General features: G+C 43.5%; 1 protein-coding gene across 1 annotated transcript in view; it reads right to left on the reverse strand.

The window, feature by feature from the left end:
• Nucleotides 1–14,776, reverse strand: part of SLC5A1 (solute carrier family 5 member 1) — a 99,664-nt gene that overhangs the window by 49,359 nt on the left and 35,529 nt on the right. Inside the window, exons 6-7 of the mRNA XM_040349645.1 lie at nt 12,769–12,874; nt 4,154–4,234 (exon numbers count right to left, since the gene is read on the reverse strand). Of these exons, the coding sequence (XP_040205579.1) occupies nt 4,154–4,234; nt 12,769–12,874 (187 nt within the window). The remainder of the gene's footprint in view (nt 1–4,153; nt 4,235–12,768; nt 12,875–14,776) is intronic.

Here is a 14,776-nt window from a genome sequence, read left to right on the forward strand (position 1 = left end):
GCAGAGCTTATTACTAATGTTCAGATAAAGGAACACCTGGGTAGCAGTGATCATAACATGATTTCATTTAATGTTAACTATAAGCAAGAAATACATACAGGAAATATTAAAACACTAAATTTTAAGAGAGCAAATTTTCCAAGGATGAGGGCCGCTCTCCAGGACTTGGACTGGGAGGGACTATTGACACAGATGAACACAGAACAGAAATGGGAATTTTTCAAAAAGACTGTGTGGAACCTCACTGCAAAGTATGTTCCCATGGGCAATAAGTTTAAAAGGCTAAAAATAAAACCTATGTGGCTCACGGGCAAAGTTAAAAAAGCTATAAACAATAAGAAAGTAGCTTTTAAAAAATATAAAAATGAAGGAACACTAGTGTTGTTTAAATGTTACAAAGAATATAACAGGATATGTAAAAAGGAAATCAAGGATGCAAAAATTCAAAATGAACGACAGATTGCAAAAGATAGTAGGACAAACCCCAAAAAATTCTTTAAATATATTAATAGTAAAAAGGTGAAGTCTGAGCATGTAGGCCCCTTACAAAATAATCTAGTGTGGGTGACTGGGGACAAAGAGAAGGCAAATTTATTAAATGCTTTCTTCAGCTCTGTGTATACAATGGAGCATGGGGGAGCTCATGTCCATAATGGGGGTGGGAGTGACACAGCCCCAAATCCACAATGGCTCAAAAGTGATATGGTCCAGAAATATTTAGACAGAATAAAGGTGGATAAAGCACCTGGACCTGATGGCATCCACCCACGGATCCTAGGTGAGTTGAGCTCTGTCATTTCAAAGCCACTGTATCTAATATTTAGGGACTCATTAATGACAGGAATAGTACCACTGGATTGGCGTAGAGCCAATGTGGTGCCTATATTTAAAAAGGGAACAAAGTCTTTACCAAGTAACTATAGACCTGTTAGTCTAACTTCTATAGTTGGGAAGATACTGGAACGTTTAATAAAAGACCATATGGATGAGTTCTTGCAGGAAAAAAACTATTTAAGCAGCAGACAACATGGATTCATGAAAGACAGAAGTTGTCAGACAAACCTGATTTCCTTTTATGAAGAGGTAAGTAAAACCCTGGACAGAGGAGTGGCTGTGGACGTGATATATTTGGATTTTGCAAAAGCGTTCGATACAGTTCCGCACACACGGCTCATGTGTAAGGTAAGGTCTACAGGATTGGATATATCAGTTTGTAAATGGATAGAAAATTGGCTGAAAGACAGAATTCAGAGAGTCGTGGTTAATGATTCTTACTCTGAATGGTCCAAGGTTATCAGTGGTGTACCCCAAGGTTCAGTGCTGGGACCCTTACTTTTCAATATATTTATAAATGATATTGGGTCTGGGATCAAAAGTAACATTTCTGTCTTTGCAGATGACACCAAGCTATGCAGTGGAATAACGTCCTTGCAGGATGTCGCCAATTTACAAGCCGACCTCAATGCTCTGTCTAATTGGGCGACTGAGTGGCAGATGAGGTTTAATGTTGATAAATGTAAAGTTATGCACTTGGGGGCTAAGAATATGCATGCATCATACATACTAGGGGGAGTACAACTGGGGGATCTGTAGTGGAGAAGGATCTGGGGGTTTTAGTTGATCATAAGCTCAATAATGGCATGCAATGCCAAGCTGCAGTTTCCAAAGCGAGCAAAGTCCTTTCTTGTATTAAGAGAGGTATGGACTCCAGAGACAGAGATATAATTTTGCCCCTGTACAAATCATTAGTAAGACCTCATCTGGAATATGCAGTTCAGTTTTGGGCACCAGTTCTCAAAAAGGATATCGGAGAACTGGAGAAAGTGCAGAGAAGAGCAACCAAACTGATAAGAGGCATGGAGGAGCTCAGCTATGAGGAAAGATTAGAAGAACTAAATCTATTCACTCTTGAGAAGAGGAGAATTAGGGGGGATATGATCAACATGTACAAATATATAAGAGGTCCATACAGTGTACTTGGTGTTGAGTTATTCACTTTACGGTCAACACTGAGGACAAGGGGGCACTCTTTACGTCTAGAGGAAAAGAGATTTCACCTCCAAATACGGAAAGGTTTTTTCACAGTAAGAGCTGTGAAAATGTGGAACAGACTCCCTCCAGAGGTGGTTCTGGCCAGCTCAGTAGATTGCTTTAAGAAAGGCCTGGATTCTTTCCTAAATGTACATAAAATAACTGAGTACTAAGATTTGTAGGTAAAGTTGATCCAGGGTAAATCCGATTGCCTCTCGGGGGATCAGGAAGGAATTTTTTCCCCTGCTGTAGCAAATTGGATCATGCTCTGCTGGGGTTTTTTGCCTTCCTCTGGATCAACTGTGGGTATGGAGTTGGGTGTATGGGATTGTATTGTGTTTTTTATTTTGTTTGTTTATTTTTTTTGTGGTTGAACTGGATGGACTTGTGTCTTTTTTCAACCTGACTAACTATGTAACTATGTAACTATGTAAGCCAGTCTCTGGGACAGAAGATCCAGACAATCTGAGAGAACCGATAGAGCAGGGGTCTCCAAACTTTTTAAACAAAGGGCCAGTTTACTGTTCTTCAGACTTTAGGGGGGCCGGACTGTGGTCACTGGGAGTGGAAAAGGTCCAAAGGCAGTGGGGAAAAAATGCCTTATCGTTGGTGTCAGCAGGAGGAATTGTGTCATCAATGGTGTCATTGGTCCCCATTGTTAATGGTATTGGGAGGAATTGTGCCCCTTCATTGGTTTCAGTGAGGGGGGATTACACCCCATTGTTGGTATCAGTGGATGAAAGAGTGTCCCAAGGGCCTGATAAAAGCAAGCAAAGTGCCACATCTGGCCCCCGGGCCGCAGTTTGGAGACCCCTGCCATAGAGAGTGGCCAGGGAACAAGAGGTCCGAGTACCACGTCCACCTGGGCAATTTAGTGTATTGAAGATCAGCAGAATGCCCCGTATCGCTATCCTGTTGAACAGGAGAGAAAGAAGTTTCAGTGGAGGAAAGACAAAGATCTAACTGAACTGATCCCAGACTGAACAAAGCATTCACTGCAAAGGCTAGAGGTTTTCTGGACTTGAAGGTAGCATCATGTTCTTGGGATGCTTTTCTTCAGCAGGGACACTGTTCAGATTTGATGGAAAGATGCTTGGAGCCAAATACAGGGCAAACGTAGAAGAAAACCTGTTAGAGCCTGCAAAAGACTTGAGACTGGGGTGGAGGTTCGCCTTCCAGCAGGACAACGGCCCTAAACATACAGCCAGAGCTACATTGGAATGGTTTTGATCAAAGCATATTCATGTGAATAAAAAATCCAATTGAGAATCTGTGGCAAGACTTGAAATTTCTGTTCACAGACGCTCTCCATCCAATCTGACAGCGCTTGAGCTATTTTACAAAGAAGAATGGGCAACAATGTCACTCTCTAGATGTGCAAAACTGGTAGAGACATCCCAAAAAGACTTACAGCTGTAATTGCAGTGAAAGGGGGTTCTACAAAGTATTGAATCAGGGTGCTGAATACAAATGCACGCCACACTTTTCACATGTAAGAAATGTAAAAAACATTTATAATTTTCCTTCCACTTCACAATAAGACCCGGTTCACACTGGGGCGACACGACAGGCGGCTCAGCCGCCTGACGTGTCACGTCCCATTCAATGCAATGGAACCGTTCTAATAGGAGCGACGCAAGTCGCTCAGACTTAGAAAAAGGTTCCTGTACGACTTCGGGGGCGGCTCGGGGCGACCTGCATTGACTTCTATACAGAAGTCATTTTGCAAATCGCCTCTGAAGAGTCGCCCCCGAAGTCGTGCCGCTGCTGTGTGAACCGACTCTTATGTGCCACTTTGTTTTGGTCTATCACATAAAATTACAATAAAATACATTTACGTTTTTGGTTGTAACATGACAAATTTTGGAAAATTTCAAGGGGTATAAATACTTTTTCAAGGCACTGTAATCAATATGATAGGAAGGGTAACCCCCCAGACAAGCATGTCCTGGTTAGCATTCTGTAGTAAGCCTCTATAGGACCGGATATTTGCTAATAGATTGCTCACAAATATAAGAGGTGTATGGCCACTCTAATTCAAATGATACTTTCTTCTTTTGCAGAAGCTGCTACCGCTCCCACATCCCGGCCTCATATTTTGTGCATGGTGATATAAACTTACCAAACCCCATGAGGATGAAGGATCCTACAAGCATGATAATAGTCTGTAGAGTATCTGTGTAGATAACAGCTGCCAAACCACCTGAAAGAGAGAGACAGTCTATCATATGTGGGAAAATAACTACATAAGGGTACCTAAACAGGAAAGTTAGAGTAGAAAAACAGGGTATGACATTGCCATTTATGACAAGAATAGCATACAATTAAATTAATTTAACATTAAATTAATTTTAAAGGCAAAAAAATAAAAAAGGTAAAACCTACTCCTTACAATGATATCGCACAGAATATAATTTTCCTCTTCTTCTGGTGGTTCCCCGCGGCACTGACAGCTTTTCACTCCTCTTGGTGCCTCCTGTAGCAAGCTAGTTGCCAAGGAGGCACCCATGTATGCATGCTCTTAATTCAGGCTGTGTGCTTCCATAGACACACACAACACTGGTAAGCTGTGTCCCTGATCCCTCATAATAAGAGTTTGACTGACACCAGCAGGAGCCTACAGTTCCACTGTCCTCAGTTTTTCCTGTGAAAACAGAAAGTGAAAGGAGCGGGTGCTGGGGCCAGAGACAGTGCAGGAACGTTGACATGGAGCCATGTAAGTGTTTAGGGACAGGAGGGGTAGGATAAGTAGTGGGGCATTTTTAACCTAATTTAGGGAATGCATTAAAGCTAAAAAAACATTTAGACTTTAAAACCTTTTTAACCGCATGCCGACCATCTAACGTACTAGCATGGGCATCCGCTCCATAGGGCAAGGGGGTCGTTTGCCCCCCCCCTGGAATCACCAGGGAGAGCCAGGAGCAGGGCCAAACTGGCCCTGGGGCTGCTTTAATCCGTGACTGCAGCGCTCCCCTCCTTCTGTCCTCCAGGGCTTGTATTGTATGTCATGGAGCTGGGTCTGTGTGCAGGGTCCCGCCCCCCTAGTTCGGCTTGTCTGATAGTCTTCTAGTGTTCCGCCTATCACACGAGCCAAACTAGGGTGGGGCGGGACCTTGCACACAGACCCAGATCCGTGACATACGATACTAACGCCAGAGAACAGAGGGAGGGGAGCGCCGTTTTATATCATTTACCAGGCCTGTGCTTATTTGTGCCAACATCTGTTGCCACAGGTAACACTAGACTATTTTCTGATGTGTTTTTAGCAAGTCTGGAAACGCAGAGCAAACACAACACAAAGTTATATAGTTTCTAGTTGCCCCTTATTTAGAGTGCCTGTCCCTCTTCTGGAATCAAATCCATTTGTCCCTCATTCCAAAAGGTTCCTCTTTTAGACCTGAAATAAATATACTGTGGGGTGCTGTGTAATGTAAAGGGGTCCAGAGCTGTGAGGTGCTGTGTAATGTAAAGGGGTCCAGAGGTGCAGTTGTGGAGAGGGGGTACACAGTAGTGACAAAAGAGATATTGAAAGATGCAGGGGGCACAGTGGGGTGTTTTAACATTTTAACGTGGGGGGGGGGGGGCGCTTTTAACTCCCGCTAGCGGTTGAAGAAAGGGTAAAATGCGACTGTGTATCATCGCTGCCGAAGCGCGCGCCCCCTGAAAAAATTTCAGCGGACGCCCATGCGTACTAGCACAGCGGCAAAGCGTCCATCTGCTGGATCACGTGCTAGGTACCGTAGCAAAAGCTGATCTGCGGGTCTCAGCCAATAATTAGCCACTGGCACCCACCGATCGGCTCAGTGATTCACAGAACAGAGCTCTGTGATTGTAAATACAGAGCTCTGTTCACTGAAAGGGGATCTTGCTGTTTTTCTTTTCTCTAAGCAAGGGGAAAAAAACAACAAGATCCTTAGTAAAAGCAGCACATAACATTCACATTACACATAGTGATTAGTGGTGCAACGGATCGTCATTGATCCGTGATCTGCACGGATCAGCAGCTTCGGATCGGCACACACGTGATCCGCGGGATCGCAGAGCGGTAAAACACGCTGTGACAGCTGACATTGAAATTGTCTCTGCTCTGCTCGCACTCACACAGCCCCGCCTCCTCCCAACCCCATGCTTGTTACAGAATGCGGGTCCAATGCTGGCATGTGTTCTGTCTATCACAGCATGGGGTTTGGAGGAGGTGGGGCTGTGTAAGTGAGAGCAGAGCGGAGACAAATTCAATGTCAGCTGTTACAGCCGTTTTACCGCTCTGCGATCCCGTGGCTTTAATCTTCCTCAAGTCATGTCCTGGCCGCCCTCTCACTTCCTCCTGCAATGGGGCACAGTGAGGCTGCAATGGGGGCACAGTGAGGCTACAATTTGGGGCCGTGACGGTGTGTATTTGTCTGGTCTTTTTTTTTTTGCTGATCTGAAAATTGATCCGATCCGTGACTCTGATCCGAGGAACGATCCGAGCCGTGAGTTTTTTGATCCGTTACACCCCTACTGGTGATGTCAGTGGCAGTTTGTCAGTTCCTCGCTGTGTCAGATTGCCCGCTGCACTATCGCAGTCCCGTTATAAGACTCTGATCGCCGCCATTAGTAGTATAACATTTTTTTAAATTCCAGTATATATCCCATAGTTTGTCAGACAAACCATTCAATACACACTTATTAGGATTTTTTATCAAAGATATGTAGCAGAATACATTCTATTAAATGTTTTTTATAGGAAATGTTTGTTTTAGCAAAACAAAAAGGTGATTGTTTTCTTCAAAATGTTTGGTCTTTGTTCGTTTAATAAAAACCCAATGGTGGACAAATACCACCAAAAGAAAGCTTTATTTGTGTGAAAAAAAATGTGTCCTTAATTTTTTCGGCTCAAAAAACGTAGCAACGAATATCGATTTTGTGCCCCAATGAAAAACGAACGAACTGTCTGAACGACCGATTTTTCGTATAGTGTATGGCCAGCATTACAATGCGACAAACAGACTTTTTTCATTGGAACAAAAGTGCAGTAATTACCGCACTCGGAGTCTATTGACACTTCTTCCAGGTCTCTCACTGAAAAACTATACCTTGGAAGAGTCTGCAGAAACCTGTGCATTGCACCAACTATCCACTGATTGTGGTTGCAATCCTTTGTATTCTCTTTGTATTCTCATTTGCAAAAAAATATGAAATTTGTATTTTTTTGCTGCTAATATGGGTGCATTTTCTTTTTTTTTTGTGCAAAAGGTAAAAACTAGCCTTTAAATTTTGTTTATATTTTAGATGTTTCTTAGAAAAAGGTGTCATAATATGATAACTAGGGATGAGCAGAACACCCCACGGTTTGGTTCGCACCAAAACATGCAAACAGGCAAAAAGTTTGAGCGAATGTGCGAACCCTAATAAAGTCTATGGGACAGGAACATAAAAAATCAAAAGTGCTACTTTTAAAGGCTTATATGCAAGTTATTGCCATAAAAAGTGTATGGGGATCAGGACCCTAGGGGACATGAATCAATGCAAAAAAAAGTTTTCATTCGGCACTGCATTGCTTTAACTGACAATTGCGCGGTCATGCGATGTGGTACCCAAACAAGATTGACGTTTTAAAAAAATATATACATATTAAAAAAAATTTGCTATAATAAATATCCTCCAAAAATATGTATAAAAATATTTCTTTCTTACTTTAGGCCAATATGTATTCTTCTACATATTTTTGGTAAAAAAAGATCGCAATAAGTATATATTGATTGGTTTGCGCAAAAGTTATAGCGTCTACAAAATAGGGGATCGTTTTATTGCATTTTTATTATTAATTGTTTTTTATTTTATTAGTGATGGCGGCAGTCAGCGATTTTTATCGTGACTGCGACATTAAGGCGGACACATCGAACACTTTTGACACTATTTTGGGACCATTGTCATTTATACAGCGATCAGTTCTATAAAAATGCACTGATTACAGTGTAAATGACACTGGCAGGAAAGGGGTGCCACCATGGGCCAATGTTGGAACTCAAGCAGGTCAGGGTGTATTGGGTGTCTTTCTCCGAGAACAGCCCAGTGGTAGTGGTCTCCCCGCTGGGCATGCTGGGGAAGGATACTTAAGGGGCAGACGCCATTTTTTGGGGTCCCTTTTGCGCCACGTGGCCCTCCTGGCGTGAGGTATGTGCTGAAGGATTTTTGGCCTCGGGGCCATGTTGGCCCGAGGCTGCATTCCTGCCAGGTAGTCCTGACTGGGGCCTACGCTTTGAAGGTGATCCTGTGCTGTCTGTCCTGCGGGAAGAAGCTGCTCATTGGAGGAAACCAGGGGAGGACCTGTCCCGGAAAGGACCGAGCGGAAGGCTGGTACTTTGGGAGAGGCCTGGTAACTTTATTGGAGGATGCACCGTAGTCTACGAAACCTTACAGTGTGCCGGGCTGGCTTAAAGGCTCTAAGACTGTAAGGCTGGATATCCGGGTACCAAATCCTGTGACAGAGGATTCCGGAATCGTTCATTTATGCTTGCAACCAGTCTGTGGCAGAGACTGATTCTATTCTTGTTTGTGCGTCATCCCGGCTGCTAGGCCAGGTGAGAGGGGCCTATCCGGGTGAGCAATACTCACTCAAAGGAAAGAGGTGAGAGTAATCTTGAAACTTAACTGTTCTTCAGTGATCTGCCTTGTGCGCCTGAACCTTCCCCTGATCCTCATCCCTCTACTTATGCAAGTTGTTTGGAAGATAAAAGCAGAGAAAAAAGGATTTATAACTTGTGTGGACATTGAACTTTCTACAGACTCTCTCATCTCCTAGACCACGGAGAACGAGGTAAAGTGCAAGGCCCAAATCTAAACCAGCAGCTCCTACAGGGGTAGTGCTACAGGGGTTAAACACTAGGGAGAGATGAAGGGGTTAAGTGTGTCCTAGGGAGTGATTCTAACTGTGAGGGGGCTGGGCTACAAGTGACACAACACTGATCACTGCTCCCGATGACAGGGAACAGTAGATCACTGTCCTGTCACTAGGCAAAACAGTGAAATGCCTTGTGTAGAATTGCATCTCCCCGTTCTGCAGCTCCGTGACACGATCGCGGGACACTGGCGGACATTGAGTCCGTGAGTCCCACGGGCATAGTCACGGAGCTTGCGGCAGGCGTGCGCGCCCGCTAGGCAACAGATTCAAAGCAACGTATAGGTACGCAGCTTTGCCTGCCCGTACCATTCTGCCGACGTATATCGGCGTTAGCCGGTCGGCAAGTGCTTAAATATCGTGCCTGTGGGTTTCCTTAGTCTGCATGTAGATTGGCGCATCTGTGAAATGTCTAGAACAGTGCTGCAGCAAAATGATATTTCTAAAGGAGATTTTTTTATTTGAACGGCTGTAATGTATTGCTGACTCCTGGCAATATAGATGAAAAAAATAGAGGAAAAAATTGGCGTCGGTCACATGAGTGTCTGTGTGAACAAGGCCTAACAGTAACATACAGCGCTGACAGGCTGGGAGAGGCATTTATGACATGGGGTAGCGTGTACAAGGAGGGGGACAGTGTAAAAGAGGAGCGGGAGCAGTGTGCACAGAGGGATATACAGGGAGGGAATGTAGAGAGGGTGGACAGTGTGTACAAGGGGTGAATTTATTTTGGGATAATTCACTGGTTGTGTTTATTTGTTGTTTCTAACTAGATTAAAAAGCCACGCCCACTGTTTAGCAACATTTAGCCACACCCACTTTTTGCAATGGCATGCACCACATGCCACTATCTCTCTGCTGGGGGCCTAGTGCATTATTTTGCCCTGGGGCCATGATGAAATTTAGACTGCCCAGTTAGTAGCAACAAAAGTAAAAATAATGGGCCAGATCCACATACATTGCGATCGGCGCAGCGTATGAGAGATACACTACGCCGCCGTACCTTACCTGGCGTATATTCTAATCCTCAGCGAGTTTGCGCCGTAAGTTACGGCGGCATAGTGTATTTCTGGCGGCGGATTTGAAATTGGGCGGGTTGGGGGCGGGTTTCATTTAAATGAAGCGCGTCTCCGCGCCGAATGAACTGCGCATGTGTCGTCCCGAAATTTCCCGCCGTGCATTGCGCTAAATGACGTGGCTAGAACGTCATTTTTTTAACTTAGACGTGAGTTAATTCCATCCCTATTCACGGACGACTTATGCAAAAAAAAAAAATTCAAATTTCAACGCGGGAACGATGGCCATACTTAACATGGCAAGTCTATCTATACGCCGAAAAATACCAGCTTTAACTATACGCCGGAAAAAGCCGACTACAGACGACGTTAGAAAATGCGACGGATGCGCGTACGTTTGTGGATCGTCATAAATCGATAATTTGCATACCCGACGCGGAAAACGACGCGAACTCCACCCAGCGGGCGCCGAAGTATTGCATCTAAGATCCGCCTGTCGGATCTTACCTAAAAGCCGTCGTATCTTGTTTTGAGGATTCAAACTAAAGATACGATGCAGGAAATTTGAAAGTACGCCGGCGTATCAGTAGATACGCCGGCGTACTTCGTCTGTGGATCTGGCCCAATATGTTGTTTCTACGAGGGCTACAGTATGCTTCCACCACTTAAAACTGCATACTGAACATTCCTATGAAAAAATTAGACTGTCGACTTTCTCTTTTAATCTTTTTCTTTCTTAACCTACAGATCTGTATTCCCTATTTCCTCTCTCTGAGAAACATTAAGAGGCCTTGTTATCATAATCAATATGATTTACAAAATGAAGCTAAAGGATTTTGCTTACCCAAGAGGATTAGGACATTGGTCTGTTATGGAGTGTTTGAAACATTTGCATCCAGGATACACAACATTCATAAAGCTGTCGTAAGCATTCGGCACACGGTACATGTGACCTTTGCGCGTTTTTAAGGCTCTATTATTTTATGATAGGTTAATGTGATAATGTGTTATGTGTGATATGTGCTTAACTCAGGTATAATTTCTCCTTATCACTTGTTGCTACAGGATGAAGCCTGAGTGAACACTTCATTTGTTTTAAGTCCCTAGATACAGATTTTCTTAGTTATGTGTTTTCTAGTTTATAACTGCAACACAGCTGTACCTTAATCCTGGCAGGAAAATCACATATACAATACCCACTGCTAGAAAATAACAGGATTTGTCCATAGGTGAGACTGTTAAGACATACATAAAATGGAGTATTTACTGTCATACATGGAAAATCCATTGATGGCAGTAGTCTATATGGAAAGCTTAAGATAAGACTGCTATGTAAAACTAGAATACACAAAAACAATCCATTCATTTTATTGCATGCTAAACATTATTTTTTAGCAAACAAAGCCTTGTCAAATAGGAAATAAAACATCAAAAATTACTGTATCCAGTAAAACAGCTGCAATGTTGAAGATAGAACGCCAATCCCCCCATCAATTTAGTTTTTTAAGAATATGCCTGCCCCAAAAACAGTCTGCTTTGCTCACAGTAACTAACTGATCTGATTAGTTTCTATGGGCAACATCACTAAGACAGCTCCAGCTGGTTAGAAATTTCGGCCAATTCAGCAGGAACCGGCCAAGATTCAAATAATCTATGGGCAGGTCTAATGGGCCTGATCCACAAAAACCCGGCGGAACGTAATTTTTCCTATTTAAGTTACACCGCCGCAAAATCTCTACCTAAGTGCCCGATCCACAAAGCACTTACCTAGAAATTTTGAGCGGTGTAACTTAAATCCGTCCGGCGCAAGGCGTTCCTAATTTAATGGGGCGAGTCCCATTTAAATTAGGCATGCTCCCGCGCCGGACGTACTGCGCATGCTTCCGACGTCATTTTCCCGACGTGCTTTGCGTGGTTTTACGTTGCGCCGGGTTTTGAGAATCGCGACGGGCGTAAAAAAAAAAACGAGTTGCGGCGGGAAAAAAAAAAAAAAATTACAGCGACGCGGGGTAGAAGGGTCTACTTTTACAAGGTGTAAACAGTTTAGGCCTTGTAAAAGCAGCCCTAATTTTGCGACAGCAAACTAATACTTACGGAGAAAAAACGAAGTGTAAAAGCTTCGTGGATCTCCGTAAGTGCTAATTTGCATACCCGAAGCGGCATTTCGACGAGAAATGGCCCAAGCGGCGGATGCGGTACTGCATCCTAAGATCCGGCAGTGTAAGTCCCTTACACATGTCGGATCTTCTGTCTATCTATGTGAAACTGATTCTGTGGATCAGTTCCATAGATAGAAACAGGGATATGACGGCGTATCAGTAGATACGCCGGCGTATCCCTTTTGAGGATCAGGCCCAATGTTCCCAAGTACATTAGATTGACTTGGGTACAACTAGCATGTCGGATTTTCGTCATGCGATCATATCGGCCACTAGCAATAATTACTGTGTTCTCCCATCAGGGACAGCTCCCCTAAATCTTCTTTCACACCATTCATGCTATCCTAACATGTTTTAGTTGAAAAAGCCTGTTGTTTACAGAGCTCAATAGCGCAGAACTTTAATATATGCTCACTTTCCCAGCTTATCTTTTTAGGCTGGTCGCAAGGAGCTTCAATCAGAGAGAGGACGTCTGAAGGTAGACAGTTTCTGCTGTACTGTCTCTTTAGAAAAGCAATACTGCACTGTCATGGGCAATTCTGTTTAAAATGTTTATTTGTAAAACTAAGGTTGAGTGTAAATAGTTAAACATATAAAACATCAATTCAACTATTATCAATTGTAAAATAATATTGACCAAGTGCATTACAGTTTCTATTTATTAGGAAAGAAAAAGGCTCACCTGTCACAGTGTATAAAGCAGTGATAATTAGTAACATCACAACGGCTATGTAGATATTAATTTTCATGGCTTGTTGGATGAAAATGCCTCCTGAAAACATATCTGCCTGAAAGAAAACATGTTACATATTTAGGATGAAAATCCAGCTTCATAATGCAGCGGCATCAACACACGTAGGACACCCAACATTAGAGAAGATTTATTTTCTACAGCTTTACACACTGGTACTGACTAGTATTCCATTGTTTCTCTTCTCCCTGATTTTCCCTCCCTCATTCAACTAATATGACCCCAGTGCAGACAGAGAAGGGCAAACAATAACATTCTCAGGTGCTTAAAGGGGTTGTAAAGGAATTTTTTTTTTTTCATAATAAGCATCCTTTACCTGCAGACATTCCTCTTTTCACTTCCTCATAGTTCGTTTTTGCTCATAAGTTGCTCTATTTCTTCTCTGTTCTCTGATTTTACTGACCACCCTGATAGGAGGCTTTACTGCGGTGGTCAGTACCGTGCTCACCCCCTCCTGGGAACTACATCTGTGCGGCAGGACGCTCTCTACGTGTTAGAGACTTCAAGGAGGTGTGAATTACTGGGCGTACCGCAATTCATACTGGGAAATGTAGTTTTTACATGAACGAGCGATGCAAACCAGGAAGTGAATGAGAGAACAGAAACTAGAACGCCGGAGGTGATATAGATGAAGGAATTTAATAGGTATTTACTTGTTTTTTAACAGAATCATTACACTATTCTGTCTGTCTACCTTGCAGACATTAATTGTAGGCAAACATTTTTTTCCTTTACAACTCCTTTAATGTCTTTCTTATCAATTTATGACATCATCATTTGTTAGAATCCCAGCAGCTGGCTCACATGGGACCAAAGTTTGTAATGCTGCACAAATAAAATCGGGTGGCTTTGTGCATGCTGACAATTTTGTGCAATTTGAGGCAATTGTTTGCATTTTGCCAAGGCATCTTTGAAGAACCCAGAAGGCACCTCAGGGTGCCATGGTACTCTGGTTGCACTAGATAATACAAGCTGGGTGATTTTTTAATATGGCCAAGACAAAGTTGGTCAACGCAAGTTTTGATGCACAGATCTGAAAAACTGCAATCGTGTCTATCCCACAGACAGTTGCAAAACTGCACTGTGCTAGTGTTTGACCCTGTGCACCATAAAGGAAACCTGTACTGAAAGAAATACCATATGTAGTGGTCAGGGGAGGGCTGGGCCGGGGGGCAGGGTGGTAATTGCCTCCCAGGCCACTCTAACTTATGTTCAAAATGGTCGGCAGCCTCTGCCCTTTACCATATTTTTTTATTCTGCACTAGAAATTCGGGCGGGGCATGGCCACAGTGGCTCGCCATTAGCTGTTGCATTATGGGAGTTGTAGTCCACGCTCAAGCTCCCGGTGGGTGGAAAACAGCAGCGCAGAGGAAACTACAACTCCCTGGGACCGGATGGTGAGCTCATTCGACGGTTCAATAGGCCACTTGACTGGACTTTCCCCCCAGGCCTAAGGCTGCTAGCCCTCCCCTGGTAGTGGTGGTGGACACTGTCATGAAAGGGCCCTTGAAGAGGGCCCAAATTCAACTACTGACTCGATTAGATAAAGGCAATAAATACCCTTTTTGATACCCTGAACTCTTTCATGGCTCAAACAGCGAGCACCAACTAGCTCTAAGCACCTGCCTAGCCCACATCTAGAATAAATCCCAGAGTGCTCTAGCAGCTGCAGTTCTGCACATATGTTATGGACCCCTTGGTATATAGTCTGCCATAGCTTACCTGCAATTCTGTAAAATGCCTGTCATGCCAATCCAACGGTTTCAATTGCTTTTACTACCTTGGAGCAAGTATGCAAGTCAGTAGCTGTGACTTTATTTTGACTTCACTTGCCGCATGCTTGTTTCAACAACTCAGAAAGAAATAAAGCCAGAAACAGGCAGGCACCTAGCATTTTCTGCCGTAAAAAAAAAATGTAGCTTCCATAGCCATTGACGTG

Source organism: Rana temporaria, chromosome 1 (assembly GCF_905171775.1).
Source record: "Rana temporaria chromosome 1, aRanTem1.1, whole genome shotgun sequence".
Taxonomy (NCBI): Eukaryota; Metazoa; Chordata; class Amphibia; order Anura; family Ranidae; genus Rana; species Rana temporaria.